Source organism: Camelus dromedarius, chromosome 6 (assembly GCF_036321535.1).
Source record: "Camelus dromedarius isolate mCamDro1 chromosome 6, mCamDro1.pat, whole genome shotgun sequence".
In the NCBI taxonomy this organism is placed as follows: domain Eukaryota; kingdom Metazoa; phylum Chordata; class Mammalia; order Artiodactyla; family Camelidae; genus Camelus; species Camelus dromedarius.
Window position 1 is genome coordinate 22,497,011 of NC_087441.1, and position 26,448 is coordinate 22,523,458.

General features: G+C 42.1%; 1 protein-coding gene across 4 annotated transcripts in view; it reads right to left on the minus strand.

Annotated features, from left to right (window-relative positions):
- Window positions 1-23,181, minus strand: part of HECA (hdc homolog, cell cycle regulator) — a 38,239-nt gene extending 15,058 nt beyond the window's left edge. Inside the window, exon 1 of one of the 4 annotated variants that reach the window (XR_010381230.1) lies at window positions 22,750-23,178. Coding sequence is in view for 3 of the 4 variants with exons in the window: in XM_031455884.2 (XP_031311744.2) it covers window positions 22,750-23,020 (271 nt within the window). In the remaining variant the exon portion in view is untranslated. Of the gene's footprint in view, window positions 1-17,647; window positions 17,852-22,749 lie in introns of those variants that run through there. The other 3 variants (XM_031455884.2, XM_064486654.1, XM_064486655.1) reach the window with 3 other exon arrangements.
- Between the last annotated feature and the right edge of the window lie 3,267 nt (window positions 23,182-26,448).

The following is a 26,448-nucleotide window of genomic DNA, read 5'->3' on the forward strand; positions in this document are numbered from 1 at the left end:
CCCTTGTACCACTGTGCTCAGGCCTTGCATACATCCAGTGCTGAATAAAGTTGCATTAAAAAAGACACTGGGTGCATGAAACCCACACATGGCAAGGAGAGCAGAAGGAATCTGTAATCTTAGGCAGAAAGACCTAAACGTAGGGAAGCACACTGAAGAGAAGTAGAAGGGTAGTGTGTACACTGAGTACATTGACTACAGTCACCTGGACTGTGAGACCTTCAGTGTCTTAAAATGTTAACTGGTCAATTAAATGAAGTTCAGTTGCTTTTATCTTCAATCCTTCAGAGAGCAGCCTTAAAGGGAGTGTCTCTGAAATGTAATGACAATAACCAAGGTTATATTAACCCAGGACTAAGGAAATCAAATTTAAAGAATGACCTAATAATACCTTTGCATTCACAATATCCAAACTTTGAAATTTTAAATGTTGAGATTGACCTGATTTTTCTTTTAAGAGTATTTTCACATTAAAGAAAAGTAGACTAAGAAGGGAAAAATTCTACTTAAATTTTTTCAAAAAAGCTGCAAATGCATCATTTAACCAGTCCTGAGCACGTCTATGGACCAGGTCTTTGGAGCTAGAAAAACTGGCAAATCATGCCATGCCAAGAGCCCTAACAAAGTACATGCCCAGATCACAGAGGCAGCACAGCTCCGCGTCCCTGCCCCTCCAAGTCTGTCATCATCAAAGCCGTTCTCACCTGCTTTCTACCCTCCAGGACTCTGCAATGAAGAGACTTACTCCAACTTGCCAGCTCTGCTAGCTTACATGTCAGCCACTTTGATGTGGCCTTGTCGCTAGTTCTCAAAAACAAAGACAAAGCCCAGGGCTATTTAACACCAAACATTGTGTTCAACAGACACCTCACCCTGCTACAGACTCCAGCCTGAGAGCGGGGCTCTGAGGAACAGGGCGAGTAACAAGCGAGCCTTGGGACCAGTGCGAGGGCTTCCAACAAGGCTTTTATATCAACACAGGCTTCTGACGAAGCCTGGGGGGGCTTCCCTCTCTACTCAAGGACATGACTTCCTTCAAGGCTTGGTTGGAAAGGCAGCTGGGAATGACGTGAGGAGTCTGGGTGCCGGTTCCGCTACTGACTAGTTGTTCGACGTGGAGTAGTTTCCTCATCCGTAAGTGAGGATAAAAATGCTTGCATTTACTAACCTCAAATACATGTGGAAACACTTTGTAAAGTTCCATAAAAACTCTTCTATGCTGCCTCCACCATAACTTTATTTCTGTTTTTCCTACTTTTCCTATCTAATGTTTTTGACACCCAGTAGGTGTTTAGAAAGTAAAGAAATTAATAACGTCCATACCTCTTTTTCAGTTTCTAAAGTCTTACAATTAACTAAAACATATAGGAAATGGTTTTTTAACTCTAAGAAACAGCACTGGTGGCATTCAATAAATCACATCTATAACAAATTAGCTGTATTATGGAAACATTTGATTATTTCTTGAAAGCTGTCTCTACATTTACAAAAATTGCTCTTAAGAATAGCAGTCCCACAAAGGTACAAATGGAATACAGACCGATCTGATTCAATTAAACCTTTAAGGGGAGGTGGGGAGAAGGGAATCCCATATTCAGGGAAGGCCTGTGTGGCACACCTCTCTTGGGACATTGGTCTAAGCTGTGATAGCACGACTAACAAACAAAACGAGAAAAGATTCCTTTATACGAAGTCAGCGTGGTATTTAATATTGTATATGAACACTCCAGTACCTGTTTCTACAGCTTCATCATCAAACATTCAGTACTCGGCTTCTGTTTCTCCCTGCCCAAGTGAAAATAATCAGGGCTCACCTCACTTTGAGCAAAAATCTCAAGGAGTTTCAAGTCTGGACAGTAAGATAACAAGGCTGGCGTCACTTTGGCTAAATCTGTCACCCTCCCCTACCTTCTCATCTGTATCCCTCTTCCCATCTCAGACCTCCATGCTCCCTCATCTGGGAAAAAGGAAGGATCTGACCATTGCCATTTATACTGGCTGCCCAACAAACCCAAAGCTCTTGACAAACTCATTCACACTAATAGGAACCTCCCAAACCAGAAACTGCTATTTTCAGCTTCACAACTGTGAAATTTAATGTTTTCACTACTCTTAAGACAGTTTCAAGCATCATAAGCAGATGGGGAGCTCGGCGGGGTAGAGCGGTGAGAAGGGTCTTCTGAAGTCATACGAGGCTTTCAAGGCAAAATCTAAGGTAGGAACTTGGTCATATGCATCCTCAAAACCCACTACTGTGAAAATCATACCAAGTGTCTAATAAATGTCTTGTTGAAGGCAAGGACAGCCCAACGGGATTTAGGACCCTACAGTGACAGAGTGATGGAGGAGGGGAAGGCGGGAAGGCAGGAAGGTGGTCCCTGGGGAGCACAGCCCACTGCTCAGCTCTGCTAAGTCCTGAACAGGTCTTCTAGATTCAGCCCAGGACTTCTCTCTCGGGGCAGAGCCTGGCCCTCCCCCTCACTTCCTCAAACTTACCATAATCTATTCTACCCTCCTTCAGTACCCTGGTATCAAATGCAAAATTTAGGGTTTCTGAACAACTTTTTTTTTTTTTTAACGCGTCTGTTCCACACAGCAGTTCCTCTTACCCAGGAACACATCCCCTGTTTGCAGAGCAGGCTCCCCTCCAGGGATGATGCTTCTGACCAGAGGATCCTCATCCCCAGCTTCCTGAGAGGCCACAGAGAATGGTGATTGAGGACATGGACTCTGGAGCGAGCCAGCCAGCCCAGATTTGACTCTCAGTCTAAAACTTGTTAGTTTTAACACCTTTGACTTGTCACTTAACCTCCCTGTACTTCTGTATTTTTCACCTGCAAAACGGCATAGATAAGAGTACCTACCTCAAAGGGCTGCCGTGAGAATTAAAGGAGTTACTAAGGCAGTTTGAACAGGGCCTAGCACATAATGAGCACCATAAATATAAGCAATTATCATTAGAAGCCTTAGCACTTCATACTGTTTGATGTAAAAGCCAAAGGACTTTGAATGTGTTTAGAGCAAAGCTACAACCAGAAGTGACCACCCTCCTTCCTCTACACAGAAATAAGTGCAAGAAATGTACTGCCTGCCCACAGCAAACCAAGCAGGGTGCATGCCCAAAATAATTCACTAAATATTTACTGACAAGTTTTAAAGAAGCAGAAGGAAAATTCAGTCCTTCTAACCCCTAAAGCTGTTCTACTTGGTGTCAGACAAATAAGTACCTTTCTGTATGTATTTTTCAACCTACACGATCTCTTCTAAGCCTAGGTAACGGATTCATAAAGCATGGCTGCATTTGATTCATGGGATGTGTTTCTGAAAGACCTACATAATTCAAGACTGATTATCCCACAGTCTGGGGGTAGAGTATGGGGAATGCATCCTCAGAACACATAAATCTGTAGTCACAGGGTTGTATTTTTGCTTTACTGGTGCTTTTTAATATCAGCATTATCTCTAATATCTCTCAGTTGTACCTCATAAATTGACAGTATGGCATATCATAGTGTTTTATCACATTTCGGTTCCAAATTTATAGATTTTCAGGATGTTTTTCAGCACCAGTATTAGCACATTTGGATATTTTGAAAGCTATAATAAAGACTTAAATTATAAGTTAATTTAAAAATAATAACACAAATGTCACCAAAATCCATGAAGATATTCTATAAACAAGAGTTCACATAATATTGCCAAGGGTTAGTATGTGTATCTCTTTATAAGAAAAGGTAATGACATTGGGTAACAAAGCATTTTTATAATTCAGTTGACCTGCTGGCTTTGAAAATATGAGATGGCTTGATGCATAATTTGGGGGAATGTGTCTGTTGAAATTCTGCACATAACATGACGCTTTTATTATTATTTATGTGTCATTACTTGAAATTTGCATAATTCAATTTGCATATAATGGGATCACACTGTACTAGGAAATAAATTAGCAGGTTGTCTTTTCTCCAGCTAAGAGATTTAGATCTTGAGGGTGTTGGATCATGGAGAACTACACGGCACCCCAGCATTTCACATACTCATCGTGAAGGAACGGTAGGTCCAGGAGCTGTCTGAACCAAACCACAATACCACAGGATGGGAACAGAACTGCAGACTAAGTACATGCGTACGTGCACCAGTGTGTGCAATGTGCCCATATGTGTGCATATATATATAACTGCAGAGAAACTGCCCAGTGTTAAACTAGCCCATTTTTAAAGACTCCAGAAAAGACTTCATCCTCCAGTACTGTAATTCAATTTTAAAGCATTTTCCCTCCTTCTGTGAGACACAAGAGAACTTGACTTTGATTATGCTTGTCAATGTCCTCCCCTTTGCTTGCACAAATATACAAAATATGGCCATAATCAAAACTCCTAAATCATGTTTTTATATGTAATTCCCATTTACCACCTAAGTTATAAGCACGGTATCCCCAAAATGTCAGCCTACTTCTCTACTGGTGCACCCAGAATGGTGCCTGGAGAGCAAAGGCCGTAGTGGAGCTGGCCCCTCCCTTTGCCTCTGGATTTCCAATGGTCTCAGCTGAAAGAAAAATGGCTTCATCTGCCCTCTAGTCTGTCCAACAGGTAAAACATAGTGCATGACTGGCAACAAGGGTCATCTGCAGACCAGGCACCTGTCAGAGAATACAATCCAGAACTCACTGCTGTTTAATATCTTCCAAAAGCTCAACTAAGAGAAACAATTTTTAAGAAAGATATCACAGATAATGGCCACACACTCCTCTAGTTCCAGTGGGGTGGTCTGGCCTGTGTAAATCTTACTAAGCCAGTACAAGGACTTTTGTTATGAAATGTAAATGCCTTTCAGGTGCATTGTGCCCTCCCTGGATCATCCGGACCTCCACCCCAGCCCCATGCATATACTTACTCAGGTGCCAGGACCCTGAAGGCATTTGGGTGTGTGACCCCTGTGCTGGATAAAAGCTATCTCTCAGTTAAGCCAGGCGTCAGGAACTGGCTACCTGGACCATATTGTTTTATTCCTTGGTTGGACTGATTTTAATGGCATGAGCAGGCCTAAAAAAGTTGTTTTATTTAGGAAAGGATATCGTCATGCACATTGCTCAGTATTTTATAATGTCTTGTAAGTAGCTAAGTGTCTGGTTTTGTTTTGTTTTTAATCTGACGGACACTGTAGAGAATAATAAAAAAGTAGCAGACTCACAGATACAGAGAATAAACTAGTGGTTACCAGCGGTGGTGGTGGGGCAACATAGGGGTAGGGGAGTGGAAGGTACAAACTACTGGGTGTAAGATAGGCTACAAGGATGTATTGTATAACACGGGGAACATAGCCAATATTTTGTAATAACTGTAAATGGAAAATAACCCTTAGAAATCATTAAAATTTTTTAAAGGGGAGTTACACTTTTGCTAACCAAGTTCTTTAACAGTTAAACTTTAACTTCAAGATCCATTGTGAGCCCCAATCATTTTGGCAATTACAATTGCCAATAAACAACTGTTTGCTTTATGGGTTGCCCTTTCTTGTATCATTCTTTGAATATTAGCCAGCTTGGTGTTAAGCACTGTAGGAATCTGTCATCACCTTTTGGAATTCTGACCACATTTTCTAAGATAGTAATCAGCCCTTGCCTCCCTGCTTGGCATCAATGCAGATGCAGTGAGCATCTTCTCCTTGCAGTGACCAAGGGTTTTAAAGCTTGCCAATCTATCAGGCTTACTTCATCATTTTTTCAGACACCGGAGTGAAAAAGAATGATGAAAAAATAGAAAAACATAAACGCCTAAGTATCTGGAACCAGGATATATTGATAACACTCTGTGCACAGATGCGATGCCATCAGTACCCCCAGTTTCCTCCTCTCTGCCCCTGGAATGAAGCGGAGAACATCAGTACAGTACATGACAACCCCGAATTTCTTCCACCATCACAACTGATCATGAAAATGGTAAAAGTTTGTTATCTGCAAATATGGATTTGAGGCCAGATTTTTTTGAATCAGCATGTGCTGATAAGCAGACTCACTAGGTCTGACGCACTAAAATCTTCTGAATCTTTACAATAAAGTCAAACACAGGATAGTGTAAGTACTTGACTAGAGGTTACTAGAGATCAGGACATCTGCAAAACAGTACAATAGTTATATTCTCAAAATGCTTTAAAAACAAACTATGCAGATAAACTTCATATAGGAAATATTTCAGAGTGATCTGGTCTCTGAATAAGGCAGTTTTCTTAGCAGGTGTATTCTACATAATTGCCTTTAAAAAAGTCTTCAAATTTTCCAGGACACTAATAAACATTTGGGCAAATGTATGTTTTAACAGCCATCATTTAATAGAGACTCTGGTCTAGGAGACATAAGAAAAACACTAGGGTTTGTCTTAAGGGTTAAACACTTACTATGGAAGAAAGAAAATACATGGGGTCTCTGAAAATCAGCCAATTACAAGTCAGTTCAAATGTTTTTGAACACCTGTTATGTGCCCAGTGCAGAGCTTAAACAGGAGTTGCAAATGATGAATAAGATCGTAAGCCATACTTTCCTATTTCTTTGAGTATCTGGTACTTTTTTTGTTGAAAATTGGTCACTTTAATTAATAAAGCGGCAACTCTTGAAAATCAGACCCTCTCTCCTTGCAGGATATGCAGCTGTTGTTGTTACTGTTATATGTTTGTTTAGTGACTTTCCTGGACTAATTCTGTAAAGTTTCTCTTTTTTCATCATGTGTAGCCACCGAAGTTTCTGCAGTTAGCTTAGTGGTCAGCTAGTAACTGGACAGAGACTTCCTTAAATGCCCTGAACCAGTTAAGTGTCCTACTGTCCTCCAAGGGGCTGTGCGTGTGTGTTGGGCAAGTCTTCAACAGTTTACAACTTCACTTAGCCTTTACCGTGTGCGGAGCCTCAAGGTCAGTCAAAGTGAGAATGAGGGCCCCTCAGGTCCGTTCTGGGCTGCTCAGAGCCCTGCCCAGGCGCATGGTCTTCTAGAGCAGCAGGAATGCATCAGAGCTTCCCAAAGCCCCTTATGGACATATCACTTCCAAGACAGTCTTTTCAAGTTTTTTGGCCCATTTCCTTTGTGCTCCAACTGGTGTCACTGTTGCAGGCAGTTGCAATGATAAACAATTGCTGCTGAGTGTTTCAAACAGACATCCTAACAACAGGGCTGTTAACCTGGGTGATCTCGGAGCCAGGTCAAAAAAGACCAGCCCTGTGAAAGAGGCTCTATCAGGGAGCTTCCCGACAGGTCAGAGTGGCAATTCTCTGGGGCTAGGGCTTTGGGGGAGTATTTGAATTGTTTAAATACATTTAAATGACAATTTTTACAATAAACTGGAAACTGTATCCTCTGCATTTATTTAAACCTTTAAAAAAAAAAACTGGGTGTGACAACATTAATATGCAAGAGGAACTTTGTTTTTTTTCAAATTCTTTTAGGGGACACACCAGCAAAAAAGTTTTATCACCACCTTCAAATCAGCCTTCTGAAAATTACACCATGATGCCATCATCCATGCAGACAAGAACCTCAGAAACTCCCGGACTGAAACCCCAAGACCCCCTGGACACGTTCAGGGAGCTCCACAATTAGATCCCAGTCGGGCCCTCCGCCTGCTCGCCCACCTGGCCCACACGTCAAGCCGCTGCCTCCCTGTGGCTGCAACACAGAAGGGGAAGGGGTGGACCATGGACCACGGGCGCCCCACACCACTACTCAAATTCACTAGGTGTTTTAAAAGCATTACTTGATTAACTGGTGAGTATTTTTTAAAGAGAAAACTGGAAAAGCTTTAAAATAAATTTTCTCAAATATTTTGAAACCTTTCTCTACTAAGTCCTGTAGGTAAAGGGAAGCTAATACTTTAAAAACATTTTGTCAACTTGTTTTAATTAGCATAGGAGCTGTAGTAAAGCTCACTTAAGCCCATCTGTCTTAACCTCTGATTGAGTTTATCCTCCCTTATGTTATTTTAGTGTGTGAGACGGTTCTAAACAGGGTAGCAAGTTGAGTACATGGAGATTACATTCAGTTAAGCATGTTTTTATGCTTTGAGTAGGGTTTAAACAGAAGACTTTTACTCAGACAAACCACTCTATCCAAATAAACATGGAAGACTCACATTCCCTCCAACCAAAAAAGAAAACAAAAACAAAAACAAACAAAAAAAACAATGTGCTCTTCAACTATATCTAACAGCTAGGGTTTTTAACATTCTCTCAATATATTCAATTTATTCTCCTAGACTCACTCTTTTCTTACGTTCAATTAAAACCCACAAGCTTACCCAACCTAAAGTCCAAACTGAATAGGAGAGCTACTGTTCTATTTTACCTATTTTTTATTTCCATTCTGGCTCCAACACTCTGATATCAGTAAGAAACCTGTATCAATAATGACTGTAGAGAATTCATATTTCCCTTGTCTAATAGAGGCCATGTCAGGATCTAAAAGGACACGGACCCAAAATATGCCTGGTTTAAGCTAAATATCAGTATGAAGATAATGGTTTCATAGTTTCCCCAGTTTCACGGAATAAAAACAAGACAATCCCCTGGTTCAGTTTCTGCAAACACCTCCTGAGTCCAAAAGAGGATCCTTTAGTGATCTAGCACCCAAGGCCATTCAGCTGGTAAGGGGCCTTCCCTCTTCCATTCCCATCCATACTGCACAGAGATCCATAACCTGCACAGAGCCAGTTTAGGAGGACAGGTAGTGACCAACAGCTTTATGTAACAAGATCATAGTAAGCAGTTCTATAATCAGGAATAGTGTCTCATTCAAAATTATAGAACTACTTACTATGATCTGGTTATACAAAAGCTTATTCAAAATGGTCGATGTTATTGATTAACTGACCACATTAATTCTTAGAATTGCTTAAAAACTAGGTTTACAGAAAGCCACGTTAAAGAAGCAAGTGCTTAAACCCAATTACAATATAAAGATTTCCTGACCCCAAACTTTGCATTCCTTAAAAACAAAGATAGACAATGAGGTAAATCTACTCTAGCTAACAGGATTGCTCATCTCAAAAACAAAAACAAAAACAAAAAAACGCCATGAGCAAAGTCTTACTTGTCATTTAATGAGAATAAAGCAACTTTCCTTAGAAAGAATATAAAGAACCAGCATTTCATCACTACAGAGACTACTGAACTGGGCAGCAGAAAAAGCACTGACACTGAGAAACAGAAACTCAGCCTGCCTTGCCTGAACCCTGTCTGGGCCAACATACAATTTCCACGATGATTTTAAGGCTACTACTGTATTTAAATCAATAAAATCCCAGCACAATGTGGCTAAATTCCTCTTCCTACTCTATCCATACCCCAAACTAAACTAGATCCTGACACTCCTTTGTTTTCCATGTGCCTTTTCTGTCCTGCTGAAGTTCCTAAAAAATTCAGTCCTTCAAGCTTCCCTGCCTCCCCTTCAAAATAAACCTGGGAAAAGCTTTATAGCTCTTCCTCCCACCCCGGCAGTCACTCTGCTGCGATCTAGGAAGAAAAGACAGAGCTTTTGCCTTGGGGCCACACCACTCAGCCTATTTCTGAAATGCTGCATCAGCAAACAATAGGCAAGATACAGAATCTGTTGCAACAAGGAAAGACTTGTCAGAGGAGAGGGCGTGTCTATGTCTTACACATACCTTAGTGAAAATGAAAACTAAGCTCAAAAATGAATCATGTCTACACGCTGGCCTAGTAGCTCACCACACATACACACTCAACACAGCTGCTATAACATGACTTGCTTTCAGGAGAGTACTCCATACAACTGCCCAGTGCAAAAGGAGCTCAAAGTTTAGACCTCACCGATATATTAAGCCAGTGATGTCATTACAACTAAACATGCATTCCTTTTCCAATTACTAACTTTTCCAGTTACTAACCCAAAACTATTCACTTCTAAACCAGAGGAAAAACATACCATTTATAAAAGAGTTACCAAAAATGTCTAGAAATTTCTCTTTTGCCATAAGAGAGTATGTCAAGTTAAACATAATTCTATTAAAGCATATATATACAAATGTACATATGATTATCTTCCAAATGAATTCTAAACAGTAATTCTAAACCTGTTTTTCTCTGTTAAAAGAAAAACATTTCAAATTAATTCTTTAAAAATTCCTCTGAGTCATCTTTAGACCATATAGCTCATGGAACATTAAAAAATAAATTTTGAGAAAAACTGATTTATTCCCAAGTCAAAAATTTCAAATCTGAATATCTCAAAGAGGAGGCTTGTTTTTAATCAACCAAATCTCAAGAAAAACAATGATTTAATAAATATATCCACATACTTACATAAATCCACTGCCACAGACACACATAACCAAGGATCACAGGCCTAAAGAAGTTACTTCAATAAAATCCGTATTACAGTTCGGTATATTCACAATTCTGATTCAAAATGCAAAATCTGAAAGCGAGGTAAGGCAACAACTGAAAGTCATATGTAACATTTCAAATGCTTTTACAACACAAACTCCCACTCCATAGGCCCTTAGAGGCAGGTAAAGAGCAGGAACCAGAAAGGCCTGAAGTGAACCAAGATACAGACTAAGGAAGGTGTGATTACAAATATAGGCACACGGGTGTCAAACATGCAGCATAAGAAGCCAAACGCAAGGCTCTGTTAATCAAATGGTTAAAATCACAGTACAGTCTGTGGTTATAACGAAACCTGGGGACAGGATGACTCACAGATCACAACAAAACAATCCACAAGTCAGCTACACTCAGGCTGGTGAAAGAATCCTCCCCAAGGCTCCAGCCTCCACCGTCCTTCCCCGCTGTGGGGTCAGAAACTCTAGAAGAGCTCACCCTAGGCGCTGGGCTTGCCCTGAGACCAGCAGGCCAGCAGTGCAGAGTCTCCGGGAAAGCCCGCACAGCCAGAGCTCCCAGACCTGAACTTGTAGAGAAACTAAAGGCCTCCCCAAGGAAGGAGAATAAGGATTTTGGAAGAGTAACATTTGCTGCAAACTCTGTGGGGCAAAGCCCAGATTGGCCCTAGGTCCTTCCCACCAATGGGAGCACGCCTTCATCACTAGTGGAAGCAGCCACACTACCACGTGACAAAGAACCCAAAACCCAACTAGAAAACACTAAAAACCCTAAATCATGACACAACCATTTGCTTTTTCAAACAGCTCCACAGTTTGTTTGTAAAGAGTTAGTTATCCTCGCTTTCCACAGGTAAGAGCATTTGGCCCAGAAAGGTTCATGGGCCTGACAAAATGGCAGACCCCAAGCCATGACCTGTGCCTCTCAAATCCCACACTATTTAAAATAAGCGATGCGTCTGGAACCTCTTCCAAGTCACAGACATTTGAGAGGCACAGGGTTGACTGGGTGCAAATAAACTCTGTGTTCAATTGAGTACTCTGCTCTCACTTTATTAACACAGAAATGTAATTTCAGTGCAAGTGCCAGAATGCAAAAAATGAGAACTTTCTTATGATTCAGTGTTTAAGTTTATTATCACAGGAAGTTATGGGCAATTTAGCCTTAAGAGGCCTCAGTTTGTAGCGTGCTTCTTGAGAAGAGACAATAAGTAAATAATAAGGCTTTTATTTACAAGTTTCAAAGTCTCTGGAACTGACTGGAATAAAAACTGCAGGGGATTTTAGGAATGTGCAAGAAATGACAGGTGTTGAGCACGGGTGCTCAGCTGTCAACCAGACAGGAGTGGTCAGGAAGGGCGGCAAGAGCTGTAACCAGTTCTGCGCAACAGAGCCTCGCCAATTAAATACAAAACGGAAACAGAACCTCCCAAATATAACAGTATTATTGTGCACTGATATCCAGTTGAACTCGGTCACTTCCCTTACACCAGGTCCAAACTGATTTTCCTATAAGAAATTTCACAAGCAACTTTCCCCAAGCTCCCTTATCTTTTTCTTGAGGTTCTATCTCTACATGGATGTTCTGTGATCAAACAAAAGTTTAACATTTCTAACCAGCGAGAACACCTTAAATAAGGCAAAAAGATAAACAATAAACCAGGGGAAACATCAAAAAGTATCCTGACTATACAAAGACCTTGTGCAAATCAATGTGAACACAAATATCCTATTAGTAAAATGGACAAAAAGCACAAATAGAGAAAAATACAAATGACCAAGTATATAGATAAAAAGACATTCACTTGGCTGGCAATCAAACAAATGCAAATAAAAACTGCAGTAAGATATGATTTTTCATCTACCTGACTGGCAAAGATGAAAATGGTTATCAAAATCCATGTAGAGGCAGGGTGAAGAAAGGAACACTCCAAGCAGGGCCAGTGTTAGTGGAAGCAGGTAAACCCTTTCTGGAAAGCAATTTGGCAATATGTATCAAAGCCTTAAAAATCACATGCCCGATGACTAGTGAGCCCACTTCAAGGACTTTAGCCTAAAGAAGATAATTGCATCCCAGCTGTGAACTGTGATCCACTAAGAACAGGAAGTGTCACTTCAAACGTTCACCACCTCCACAATCCCAAGACCAGGAAGTCCTTCTGTCATAAGAAGGAGGATCAGATCAACATGAGTGTACAATGTGTGAGCCAAGTGCTTCCTTGGTCAAGTGCTTTCTTGTTTCACAAGTTTAATTTCAGTTCAAGTACCAGAATGATAAGCATGAGGCCTTTTAAAAAAGCCCTCTTGCTTCCTTGATGTTTTTATACTAAATGTAAGCCCTCTACTTAAAAACTTGCTCATTACTCATGCATATGTCTGTGTATCAGTCCAGATGGACCCAATATCATGGAGGATCCGACTGTGGCATTAGGGTCGGGCACATCTCTCCAACACAAGTGTGCCTCTTCCACAAAAAGGGATGAAGGTCGTCTCTGGAGCTTAGCGTCTGCGTCAAATGCAGACTGCAGACTGCTGGGTGTCACACCTGGCTCCCAGTAAAAGGAGCTGTGATATCACCAATGTTCCTGTCGCTGGCAATGGCTGCTTCTCCTTTCTGTGGATCGCATGGGTCCTGCAGTCCCAACACACCCACCATCCAGGAATTTTACGTAATTCACTACTGAACTGCAGCACATCATCGGCATTTCTAAAACTAAATGCCTAATACAGTGGAACCACATCATAACAGGGCTAACGTTTCTCCAACTTGTAAGCGCTGCCCAATAAGAACAGATCTGAGGAGTTGGAAGCCATTTGGAAGAATTCTTGGAGCCGCCCTGTGAATTAGATGTGCACGCTTCTGCCTCTCCCACTGAAAGACACTTCCTGTTCTCAATGCCAAGCTCTCTCCATGGCTGCTGGCAGTACCGTGTCTGTTCGTTAACAACCATCACCAAGCATCCCAGGCTCAGCCCCTCGGATTACAGACTGCACCTGCTGCCAATCAAAAATAGCCAGACCTTGATTCTGTACATTCCCCAGTTTCCATTTCTGCCCAGACACTGAGGTTTGTCGAGTGTAACAAGTAATGTGTCACTTTAATAAGAAGTTATGTTATAATACAGTTCTCCTAATTATACTGCAGTAATCATCACATTCAGGTATCACATTTAAAAATCTAAAATAGAGTTTGTGATTCAGTTTCAGCTTTAGTGTCAAAAGTCTCTCCTGAGATGCTTTTACAACTTGAAGGGATATCATCAAAGGTATCAAATCTATGCTTACCCTTGGGAAAAACATACATTTTAAATTTGACAAATATCTCCCTTACTTATAGAAGCAACTTGATACCCTTGATACCCAGCTAACTTTTGCCTAAATTCATCCTATCAGTTTCATGCCTTAAGGCCATCTATTTCTAATAAATATCCAATAAAATGAAAAACAGAAATCCTGAATTATAACAGTCTTTTGCTAGCTGTCTATCTAATTGCAATTACCAGGGTGATGCTGAGCTGCAATATATTCTGAAGGGGTCCAGAATATGCCACTGTAGCCTAAAAATTATTTTGAGCTGAAGGCATCTGAGTTCCTGAAATCTTATCTGCCCAAAAGCAGCTCCTCTCAAAAGAGCTCAATTGTCATAAATCCCCTCCCAAAAAGTAAGCAAGGAAGACTGACTTTTACCCCCAGAGATAAGTCTCCATATCATACCTAAACAGACATTGTCACAGAACTATCATGTCACCCACCTATTCTCTAAGGGCCCATTTATCTTTTCAAAAAGTTATTCATAGTCCTATAGGTGCCCGCTCCCCCATCCCCTACTCTTACAAGGAGGCACTTGTTTTCCTATAAGTTTCCCCTCCCCTTCTCCTATTAAGATGGTATATAAGCCACAAATTCTAACCACCCCTTTAAGTCACATTTTTTCTGTAAGTAAACCTGTCTTTTCTCTTGCTAATCTGTCTTTTGTCAGTTTACTTTGCAGGCTCCAAATTCATGAACCTAAGAGGGCAGAAAAAGTTTTTGCTCCCTCACAATTTAAATCAATGAAATACAATGAATTATGAGCATTTATGGGAACAATGCTAATGTTCTTAACTACAGTCTAAACAATTACACAATTAACATTTAAGAATTCCTTTTTAACTTTTCTTCTTCCCTCACTTTTCTTTAAACTTCCTCTTAAAATCTTTCTTGTTTCTACTCTTAGACTGTTTTAAAGTATTATCATCCTAAGTATAATTCAGCAAAAATAATTTGTTTTACCTTACTACTTCTGGTAAATCAGAACATATAATTAAGTATTAGAAATGCTACTTTTTCTGCCAGTTTCTAAAAAAACCTCTCAAGTACAATCTAGCTAAAACAACCTATGATTTCAGTAACCAGAGAACTGGAACCTTTCTGAAATACACAGAATTAAAACACACACAGTCACTTTGTATAAAACAATGACATCCTCCTTCCCCACCAGAGTTTATTGTTTTAAAACTGATCTGATGATGAGAAAAATAAAATGACACAACAAGATAATTAGTCTTACCTGGTACAGAGATATATACTCTCTATCAAGATATGGGAACTAAACCATAGGCACAACCTCTCCCTCCAGAGAGAGCTCTTCTGCTCAGTGGCCCCAAGCTCTCCCTTGCCACTGGGTCCTCTGAAGTTCACCTCAATTAGCTAACTTCCCAAGGCTTGCAAAGCACTGGAATGCTGGTGGCCCACAATTAAGACAGACTTTCCACATAGCAGCCTTGGGTGCTGTGACACTCATCTCGCTGTGCAGAAAGGCAGTGCGTGCAGTGTGCCCACTACTTTGAAAAATCACAATCCACGGTCCATGCAGGTGGGATCGCCAAACCTTGATTAGCTGTATCTGAAGAAAGATTGTCAAAAGATACCTATTCTGTTAAAATATACAAAAACTTTACAAGCTTGCCAACAACCTATGATTATCCTCCTTTGCAGGCTCAGCTGACCATGTCTTTGCTTGCAAACCTCAGAGATGGTTCTGCACTGGCTATAAAACATCCAAATTTGACTGGCCTCACTCCCTTTCCAGTCCCGTGTCCTATCACTATACCTCAAACCAGCTACAAACTCCTGGCAGCAACCAAGACTCATCCTTCTGCTCGAAACATCCTTCCTCTGCTTTCAGAGCTAACTATTCCTCTTCCTGCAAGACTCAGCTCAAATGACCCCTCTTCCAGGAAACAAATCGTTTTTCCCACCGGGCACCCACAGCACAGTGTCATGGTTCCCGATGTTGACATGTCTCTGTCCCAGCTCCACCATGGGCCCATGGGGGGGTGCAGATTCTGATGCCTCCAAGTATAATTCAGCATTACACTTCCAGTCAGAAGACAGTAGGCACATAGGTTTAGTAAATGCATGTGTACACAGATGAACAAAACAGTGAATGAGTAAACACATGAACGCATGAGCTAATGAATGGTCTTTCTAGTTGTTGCCTGGAGAGAGGAGAAGGTCTTCTGTTTAATTCTCAGCAATACTGTGCCCTGGCTGATTCCCAAAGACCATCCCACGCACTTCACTTCCTTCCAGCTACTCTTCACTCCCACATGCTCACATCCCTTCTCGACAGCTTCAGATACAACCTTTACCCCAATATCTGACCACCTCACAGGCTCCTGCTCTTTATTCCATAGCTGCCCTTGCATAGTCTATGTCATAACCTACTCGCTCTTACTTCTAGAAAGACTCCCAACTAGACCTTAAGTCCCCAGGGCCCAATTCTTCTGTCCTCGTGATCTCAGAGCCTAACACAGCACCTGACCAACAGCAGGCACTCAATGCACATGATGGATAAACGAATGGTTGAATGAAGAGAGAGGGGACCATTTTCACACTTTGTTTTTACTTTTTTTCTTTTGGCCAAATCATCTGATTTTTCCAGGTACGCTATGATCGAGAGATGATGAGGGAAAAATAGAGAATCACATATAGTCAAATCAATGTTTGAATAAAAACCTGTATGATTCCACAGACTTTTCTGTATTAATATTTACAGACCCTTCACCACCATCTCATTGTCTCTCGGTGTCTGCTGTGAACAGCAGAATAGTTTAACAAGTTTTGAAATTGGATAAGGTTGAACAAATCACAAAACTCATAAAAGTTACTGGTGACAGTGTCCATTATCTGCCAGGCCCTACACCAAGATCTTTCACATATACTGTTTTAATCTTCAGAAACACTCGAAAGGGTTGCATTTAGATACTGGAGGCTGACAGAGGTTAAATAACTTGCCCCAAAGTCACTTTACTAGTAAGTTATGGCACCGAGGTTTACACCCAGTCTGTTCAAACAGCAGGCTTCTTGACCAAAACTTTAAAAATTCTAGGCCTTACTTCTTAAGATTAGAATAATGGCGCAGACACAATTTCAAAAGTCTGTGCCTTCATCTTCACCATCACCAGCTGCTAAAATAGCATTCACTGTTATTACGTATTTTGTTGAATCCTCGTTAGCCACCGAATCACTAAAGAGCACAGAAGTCCCCAGGAGAAATCAATGCAGCCTTGGGAGGTGCCCCCAACTGTGGCAGCAACTGCTCCGGGCTCTTGATCCAAATGGGGGCCTCTGGCTGCTGACACATTTAGGGGCACCAGAAATTCTCCAACATGTTTTCAAGACAACAAGAACTAGGGAAAGGCAAGGCCACAGGGAAAGGGGTCTGACCACAGCAGGGTACAATCTTCCCATAGGGCAACCTGTCAGCATGTATTAAGTCATAAAAATGTGCATATCCTTAGACAAAGCAAGTCCACAGGTAAGAATTTATCCAAAGGAAATAAATGAATAGTGCCCAGAGGCATATAAATAAGAACTAAAGATTAAACAACAGCAGAATGATCAACTTATCCAAGATGCAGACATATGACAGCAGATAATGCAATCATTAAAAACAGTGATGCACCTGTATTTACTGCTCTGCTAAAATGGCCACAAAATATTGTACATGTAAAAAGTAGATTATAAAATATATAATCTGACTTTTTTTCCAAAAACTGTACATGTACTTTTAGAAGTCTGTAAGAATATATATCAAAATGTTAACAATGGTAATCAAAGTGGCACAATTATGTGCTTGATTAGAAAGTCAAAGAGAACTTTGCCTATCTTCTTTTTTTCTTTTTAATTTTTTTCCAAAATGCTCATTTCATCACTGGTAAAATAATGAAATAACAAATTATTTTTAATTAAATCAATCCCTTAAAAATGTCACAGAACTGGTGTCAATCAGGACAGATCCTTTTTCCGAAAGCCTTCCTTTTGATACCTTCAAACTCTTCAAATTGTGCATAGCTAAAAGCCTGGAGTAAATTCATAGGCGGATTCAGCAGCAAGATATTTCCCACTGTATCTTCTGTTTTCACTTCTCTATAAATGATATATATTCTTGGACTTAGAGGAAAGCTGACATTGAAGGTATGGTTTCTAGAATTTAAGCTCAGGTCCTGTAACAAATAAAAAGAATAAGGACTGTGCATAAAACACCATTAGCAGAGCATGGAATAGTTTTTACTATAATATACAAAGTACACAAGATGAGTCATTGATGGATGAGGCAATATTTTCTACCAATCCCCATTACAAAGGTGGATTTCAAAAGACAAGGTCCAAAAGTGGCAGATATTTTTAAAGACATGGCAAAAGTAACTTCTAGATAAGGCGAGAAAATTCTAGAATGACAATGTTGCTCCACGTACCTAAACCCTCAGTAAATATTCCTTGATTTGAAAATAAACAGCAGGCAAACATTCTTCATTTTCCTTTCGATGGGTAGAGATAATTTAAATCTAGTAAGCATTCAAGTAAACACCTAAAAAAAGAAACTATTTAAAATATACTACCGGGGGAGGATATAGCTCAGTGGTAGAGCGCCTGCCTACCACTGAATAAGGTCCTGGGTTCAATCCCCAGTACCTCCATTAAAAAAATAAATAAACCTAATTACCTTCCCCTCCCCCTCAAAAAAAATCTTTATTCTAAAATATCCTACAAACCTGGGTTTATAAAAAGTGTGTCTGGTGGTCTAAGTATGAGAAAAATACAGTCCGTGTTTATGGAGGAAGAGGTAGCACTCCAAAAATCTATCTGTAAGCAGAAGTATGAAATTCAGAACACATTTTCCATCAAAAAATGAATAATGATAATTAACCCCCAGCCTGGTCCACGAAGATTTAGTCGCCCGTGAGAACTATTCATCCCACACCTGTGTTCTAGGTGAACAGCACTAGTGGTCTAGTGGTCTAAGTGAAGAGTCTGACCATGTCAGGGGACTAAGACTGGCAGCTCTCTTTCTCTCAGAGCTGAAGGCTCTCTGCTGAGTCCCTCTCCACAGAGACGCTCCAGCTAAGGGATGCCACCCCCAGGTCATTCCATCTTCCTGGAGGCAGCCCATGTCCAAATGACCAGTCAATGGGGGGATGGGGCAGGGGATGTTAAAGGCCCTGCCCTCATACCTCAAGGTAAGGTAACTCTGCAGGACCATCCCAGCTCTGGAGCACTTTATCACCGCATCACAGTTTAACTCCTCCCTCTGCCCAATCCTGCTTCCCCTCCCTCCCCTACTAGTAATGATGCCAAGAGCACATCCAGTAAACCTCTGGCAGGTAAATCTTTGTCTCAAAGACTATTTTCAGAATCTCAGACAAGTGGCTAACACTAAGCTCACATATAAGTCAGGCACTATTTATATATATATATATATACATATACATACATATATATATACATATACATATATATATACATATATATATCACATATATATATATTTGAAATAATACAAAATAGACAGATAGGTATCTTACTATATATGGATGGATAGATACTATAACCCCATTTTAAATATGCAGAAACTGAGTCTCAGAGAAACCAAATGACTTGCCCAAGATCATACGGCAAATAACTTGAGAAGCCAGGTCTCCCAAATGCAAGGCCAATCACTAGGTAAATCAGCGATTTATAACACCTGCTACAAAGAACTGTTGAATGAAGGAAGGTAAATTCAGTACCCCAGGGTCCTGGTGGCAGTCAGGAATGAGTGGAGTGATCAACCATGGTCATCCATAAATCAGGAATTTATAAAAGGACTTGGGATCCAGGCCCATTAAAAAGTAGATACCATGACCAAAGGGTCATATATTTTTAGGACTCAAGCAAAAAAGTGGTGACCTAATGGAACCAAGATTCCAGAATAAACTACACAGTTATAATCCACTGCACGATTACTAGATCCTAAAAATAATGACAGGCAGATCTCGTTCATCTACAATCAAAATGTTGCAATATGTGCAGACAGATGTTTACTACGTAGGAAGAGGACGGCACTTCATCTTTTACTCCAATCCCCGCAAAAAGCTTCATAAACCGGTATCTTAAAATGCATTAATACATTTCTTATTGGGGGTACAAAGCCCTTACAAATAACATTCAACTTACCCAAGACGCACAACTGCAACCAGTTCAACTTCTTCAACTACTACCATGCCATGGCTTCCCCAAGCTTTCCCTAACTAGCAATCTTTTTTTATAGAATCAGTAGTTATTTATAACTACTGACTAATAGTGAACAACTAGGAACTAATATTACCCTGTCCTGGAGTCCATGCTGCCCAAGAACCACAAGACGTAAAATCATTCTATAAACTCCGAATGACTACAAACAAATACTATTAACTTAGGTAAAGTCATTAAGTTTGCATGCTCAGAAATGCAGATCACAACTGACTTGAATAGTGAAAACAAACCATTTAAAAGTTTAATAGAATGTAGATTTATTGTATCTTTGGAATAACTTTATGATTCTTAATTTCATCATTAAGAATCTAATGTAACAGCTAAATAAGAAACTGAAATATACTTTGGAATGCTATACTAGTTAAGTAAATGTCATTTGTAAATTTAAAAATAATTGGGCCTTATCAGTTGAGTCTGAGAGTTTGCACATATCCATTGCCCCTTCCTTCAAAAAGTCACCAATACGTGGAGGGTATAGCTCAGTGGTAAAGTATGCCTGGGTTCAATCCCCAGCACCTACATTAAAAAAAAACAAATAAATAAATAAGTCCAATTACCTTCCTCCCCACCAAAAAACAGGAAAAAATAATTTACCAATGCCACCTCTCCCAACCCTACATTATAAAGCACAGCTTTAAACAGCAAAAAAAAAAAAAAAAAAAAAGCATTTATTTCCTCATTTATCCAATTTCACACACAGGAGGCCTCAGCACCCATGTTCATGTTATCGTCAACTGCAAGTGAGAGAGTCTTCAAGTTAAAGTGAATCATTCACTGAGACGTCACACCATGTCAGAACCAAGAATCTGGCATCATAAAATTCAGCTCACTGCTCTAATATGTTAAGTTTGTACCTTCTCTAACTGTGATTATGGCAATGTTTGGCTTATTTCTTCCTCTCCCTTCCACCACCATTCATTTAATAAAACAAGCTCCAAATCAGAAATACATAGCTTCACAGATATATACAGAACTGTTAAACATACCTGAGTTTGCCACTTCAGAGGAGAGCAGTAATAGGTGACACCATAATTATAGTTTAATGTTTACAAACCAGGAAATACGACCAGCCTAAGAAAAACATTTCCTCACACCACCTTAAAGTGGTCCAATCTTTTGGAGAAAGAAGAAAAGGCTACCTGAAGCGTCCACATAGACCAAAAATAGTAGGGTAAGCCAAAACCACCACCGGGGATGCACGCTCCATGAGAACCAGGACGTCCTCTCTCTTGATTGCCACCTTATTCTTTAATACTTAACACAGTACTTGTAACACTGCAAACACCTAATATCTTTTGAATGAGTGAATGATAGCTAGCATTCACTGATGACTTACTTTCCTTGAGAAAGTTTACAAGCTTGTTACATTTTTATCAAGGACTGGGGACGGGTTAGGGAAGGGACACTCTGAGACTCAGGACAACCCTATGAGAGTGCCAATACAATCAGTATAATTCTTTTTTCCAATTTTACAGGTGAGGGAACTGAGGCTCAGAAAAGCTATCCTTCCCAAGATGACAAAGTTTCTGGATGGCTGAGCCAGGAGTCTGTCTTCTTTCTCCTTTGCCAAATCAATACCAAAATGAAGTTTAGTGCGAGGAAAACAGAACATGGAGAAGGCAGTCTGGCCAAAAGTTGTATTTTCAAGAATTTACAAACAGGGTAAGTCTGTTCCTGGAAGAAATTTTTTTTTAAAAAAGCCTTCCTATTTCAAAATTGCAGAGACACAGCTAATGGGGTCTAAGGTGCTTTTTCTAATAGGCTACCCTTCAATCTCCTATGTTCAGAGCACTGTGGGGTTCTTCTAAATGGAGGCAACCTGTTTTAAAAGTGAAAGATCTACATAAAGAATGGCTTCAAAAGCTGAAAACTTCAAGTTAAAAGCCACATATAAAGAACCTAATCGCCCTTCATTAACATATACCTATATTCCCTGCCCAGAAAAACTGCTTGACCAGAGGAATTCGAAGAACTGTCCAAGTACAAAAGAGTGTTTGCCCAGCACCCTATAACTGAAACCATGCCTCTGCAATGACAACGGCAATCCTGTCACATCTCCAGCATTCCCTAAGTATCCCCTCAAAAGGTGCATTCAGGCACCATCTAAGATTATTGGGCTTCCCTCTAAAAATGTGAAGCAGAATTAAATAGAGGATGATTTTTTTTTTAAACTCCAGGCTGAGAACGGAAGTCAAGTTCAGATTCTCTTCCTTCCTCAAGCGAGCAAGAGAATTAAAGAGCACCCGCCTCCCCGCGACACACACCCACACACACACACCCACACACCCTACGATAGAAAAACGTCTCGGGGCCTCTTCACCTGTGGTAATCCACACAACAAGCCTCGATTTGCTGGGATTTGAGGCTCTTCTTCACTCGGGAGGGGGGGAAGGCGGGTGGGTAAGGGGAACACAAGGAAGCATGAACTGGTGCCTAAGTTTTCAATCGGATCATTCTTCTCAACTTGGGCAGCTCTTTCCTTCCTTCTTCCCTTCCTTCCTCCCTCCAGCCAGAGGCACACACTCGGCTTTCCCTGCGCGGGCACGACGGCCAGGGCCCGAGGGGAGCGCTGCCGCAGCCGGGCACCCGGGCGCCCCTCGGAGTCTGGGGCGCAGGCTGCCCGGGGCGTGCGACCGTTGAGCCTTGCGAACACCGAGCCTGGGCCGCCGATCGATCGCCGCCGCCGCCGCCGGACGTGGGGACCAGGAAGGGGCAGCCGCGGCGGGGCGGAGGGGCGGGGTGAGCACTTCCTGACTCTCGCATTGTCCACGCATCGCCCGCGCCACCCAGGGCCCCGCCACCGCGCCGTCCCCGTCGGGGAGGAAGTTGGCGCTCGCCCCGCCGGCCCCGTCTTACCGTTCTTGGCGTCGCCCGCGGCTGCAGCCCCCGCGGCGGCCGCGGCGTTGGCAGCGCCGGGCCCCGCGCCTCCCGCGCCTGCCGCGCCCCCGGTGCTCGGTGCTCCAGCCGCCGCCGCTCCGCAGCCGACCGCCGCCGCCAGGGCCCCCCCGGCCGCCGCGCCCGCCGCGCCCGCCGCTGCCAGGGCTCCGGCTCCATTTTCCTGCTCGTCCCCGCTGCTGTTGGCGCGCTTGTTTTTGCGGCCGCCTTTACTGTTTTTGGGGTTGGGCATCTCGCGAGCGTCCAGGTGCCCCGCGTAGGCGAAGGCGGCTCCCCGCGGCGCGGCGCCGGCTCGGGGAGGCAGAGAACGGAGGGCGCGAGCCGGCGGCTCCTCCGGCGCCCGTCTAGCCGCGCGGCCAGCGCCGCGCCATCCCGGCCGCCGCGCCCTGCCCGGCTTCCTGGAGCCGGCGCGCGGCCACCCGAGGCTCGCAGCCGCGCGGGCGCCGCGGGCTCGGGGCACGAGCGAGACGCTCCCGAGCCGGAGGGAAAAGGCGGGTCTCCGGCTTGTTTTGATTCGGCTTCGCTGACACGCTCTGGCCCCGCCCCCGCCCGTGACGACACTGGGGATTCGGCCTGGCCGCGCCCACCAGGTGACCTCACGGTGGCTGGGCCCGCCCGCATGACGTCACGCCCCGTGCTGAGCGGGCGCCTTCGAGTGACGTCATCCAGGACCTCTGTGGCACCCGGGGTCTGCGGACCGCCCATCCTGAAATGGCCCAGAACGCCAATCCTGTGGCGTCCGAAGTTACTGGGTGGCCTCCTGACCTCCATGTAATTAAGCCTTAGAACAGTACGGTACGGGAAAAATAGGCAGGTGACCAGAACAGGAATGGAAAACAAAGGATTTCGGATTAATCATCCTTTGAAAGGTTTTGCCATTCAGGAACATAGATTCAGTAATTAAAGAAATAGGGTCGAGTTTCTAGATGAGAAAGAACAGCAGAGTCCCTGAATGGAAGGCCGTCCCTGTCGAGTGGCAAAACTGCTCATTCCAACAGGATCCACATTCCAGGGATGTAACTAAACGTTACCTGTGACCAAGAAGCAGGCCCTGCCTGGAGGGGAGGCGGGGGTTGGGGGGAGCCAATCCTGGTGGATAAGATTGAATTGTCCTGCAAGACAGGTGGCCACTGTTGTGAGCAGGTGGAGATTAGAAGGTGACACCTGTGGGTATGGAGGTTCTTTAAAAAACTTAAAGTAGAGTTACCATATGATCCAGAAATCCCACTCCTGGGTATATATCCGGGAAAGAGGAAAACTGATTCAAAAAGATACATGCATCCCAGTGTTCACAGCAGCACTATTTACAATAGCCAAGACATAGAAGCAAGCTAAATGTCCATCAACAGATGATTGGATAAAGAAGATGTGGGGTGTGTGTGTGTGTGTGTGTGTGAATATTACTCAGCCATAAAAAAAATGAAAATACCATTTGCAGCAACATAGATGGGCCTAGAGATTATCATACTAAGTCAAAGAAAGACAAATATCATATGGTATCACTCATATGTGGAATCTAAAAAAATGAGACAAATGAATTTATTTACAAAACAGAAACAGACTCACAGACATAGAAAAAAAAATTTTGGTTACCAAATGGGAAGGGAGGGAGGGATAAATTAGGAGTTTAGGATTAACAGACACAGACTACTATATATAAAACAGAAAAACAAGGTCCTACTGTATAGTACTGGGGACTCTATTCAATATCTTGTAATAACCTATTTTAAAAAAGGAAGAGAAAGTGACACCTGTGATAAGACAATGACTTGAGGGGCAGGGGACCCTGGGAAGGGTTTCACATGGCCTCTTTTTCTGCAATTTTTTTCTGCCTCTTGGAACACTAGCTCCTTCCCTCCCTCTGGTCCCAGCTCAAAGAGATCACTTCCTTCAGTGTGATATACCTAAAACACCTCCCCAGAAGAGCTATCAGAAGATACCTATCAGCCCTGTTTATTTTCCTCATCCATCTCTAATTATGCTGTCAATGTATACGTTTACCTATGTCCTGTCTATCTCCTTCTCATATGAAAGCGCCATAGGAAGGAGACTTTATCTGTCTTAGGCACCTCAGGGACCAGCTAGCATGTATTTGTTGAACGTATACATTTTTTCCCGTGAACTATGGAGGGAAAACTATGTTAGCAATTTGCAATTCTCCTCTCCTATGCAGTGTGGTCTTTAATTAATCCAGCTCACCAGAAAGGCTTCTTGGCTGTGTTCTGAAGCATAAAGGGATAGACAGGGACGTACCCTCCCTGTGCTCATCTAATGGGGAGATTCTGATTGAGGAGTCTGGGCATTTGTAGCAGAGTCCATAGCGAAGCCTGGAGCTGCAGGGAAGAGCGCCAGATACCCAGAAGCAATGGCTAGTTGGACTTTTCAGTAGAAAAGTGATGAACCTTTTAATTCCTTAATTTTTATTAGTGGAAAGTGACACTTCAGAGTGTCGTATTCATAGTTATACTAGATATTTTGTGCCTATATTTTCCTATTTCTCCCCTAGCCCAACTCCCCTAAGCACTTGGGAATGCCAGGATCATCTGTCTTTCTAACTAACTGTGCAGAGTCTAGCATAAAGCCTGACCCACAATTAGTCTTCAATAATATTTCATTCAATGGAGGATGCCTAAAGCACTCTTCTGGCTACATTTTTCTGAACTTTAAAGTTTCAGCTAAATCATCAATTCTCCAGGAAGTCTTTGACAAGCCAAAGCTAGATTCATCTCCATGTGCTCCCTGTTCCCTGCCCACCACAAGAGCTTAGCCACGCAGTATTGAAATTGCCTGTTTACTTGTCTCTTCTCTGAGCCCCTACTAGACTATAAGCTCTGTGATGGCAGAAACTGTCTGTCTTAGTTGTCATTGTATCCTTGGTGCCTAACACAGCCCATGGTATACAGTAGGTATTTAATAAATGCACAAAAAATACATACATAAATAAATGGACAAATGCTTTGAAGGTAGATGCAGCAGGATTTGGTGACCACTTGTACATGAGGGATGAAGGAAAGTTAGGTCAAGAAATTCTGAAAACTGGAGGAAATGATAATGGTAGTTAATGGAGCCTTCAGGGGGACGGCGGTGGAGCTGTGGAGGAAGATAGTGAGTTTATGTGGGCCACTGGACTTAGATTAATTTCATTACTGATATCCCTCACTAGAGGTGGCTGAAGGTGACTTTTGGTGACTTTGACTTTGGCCTTATTTTTTTTCTTTAAATATTTTGGTGGTTTTTTTTTTTTTTAAGTGGTGAGGATGAAGATGCTTTAGATTAAAGTACAGGAAAATTGAGATAATTATCTTCTGAAATAAGCGCATTGCTGTCATGCCATATTGGATCAGAGTAATCGTGCCTGTACCCTGCAGACAGACATTCACACCAGCTGCCTCCCACCTCTACATAACTGAGACTTCAGAATTGGAAACTTTCCCACGAAAATATCATAATTGGCTCAAAGCACAGACACCCAGCCAGTTGCTGTTCTTGCTCATTGTGTGAGCCGCCTCCTTCTCATTCAAACTGAAACAAAATGAAAAGGAGGAAGGAGAAGCTGGGCCACTTCTTCCATGCGCAACCTTGCTAGTCTATTTTTAGCCTTAGTCAAATTTGACACACAAGCAATGGTTCTGAAAGTATTGCTACTGAAAAAAAAAATGT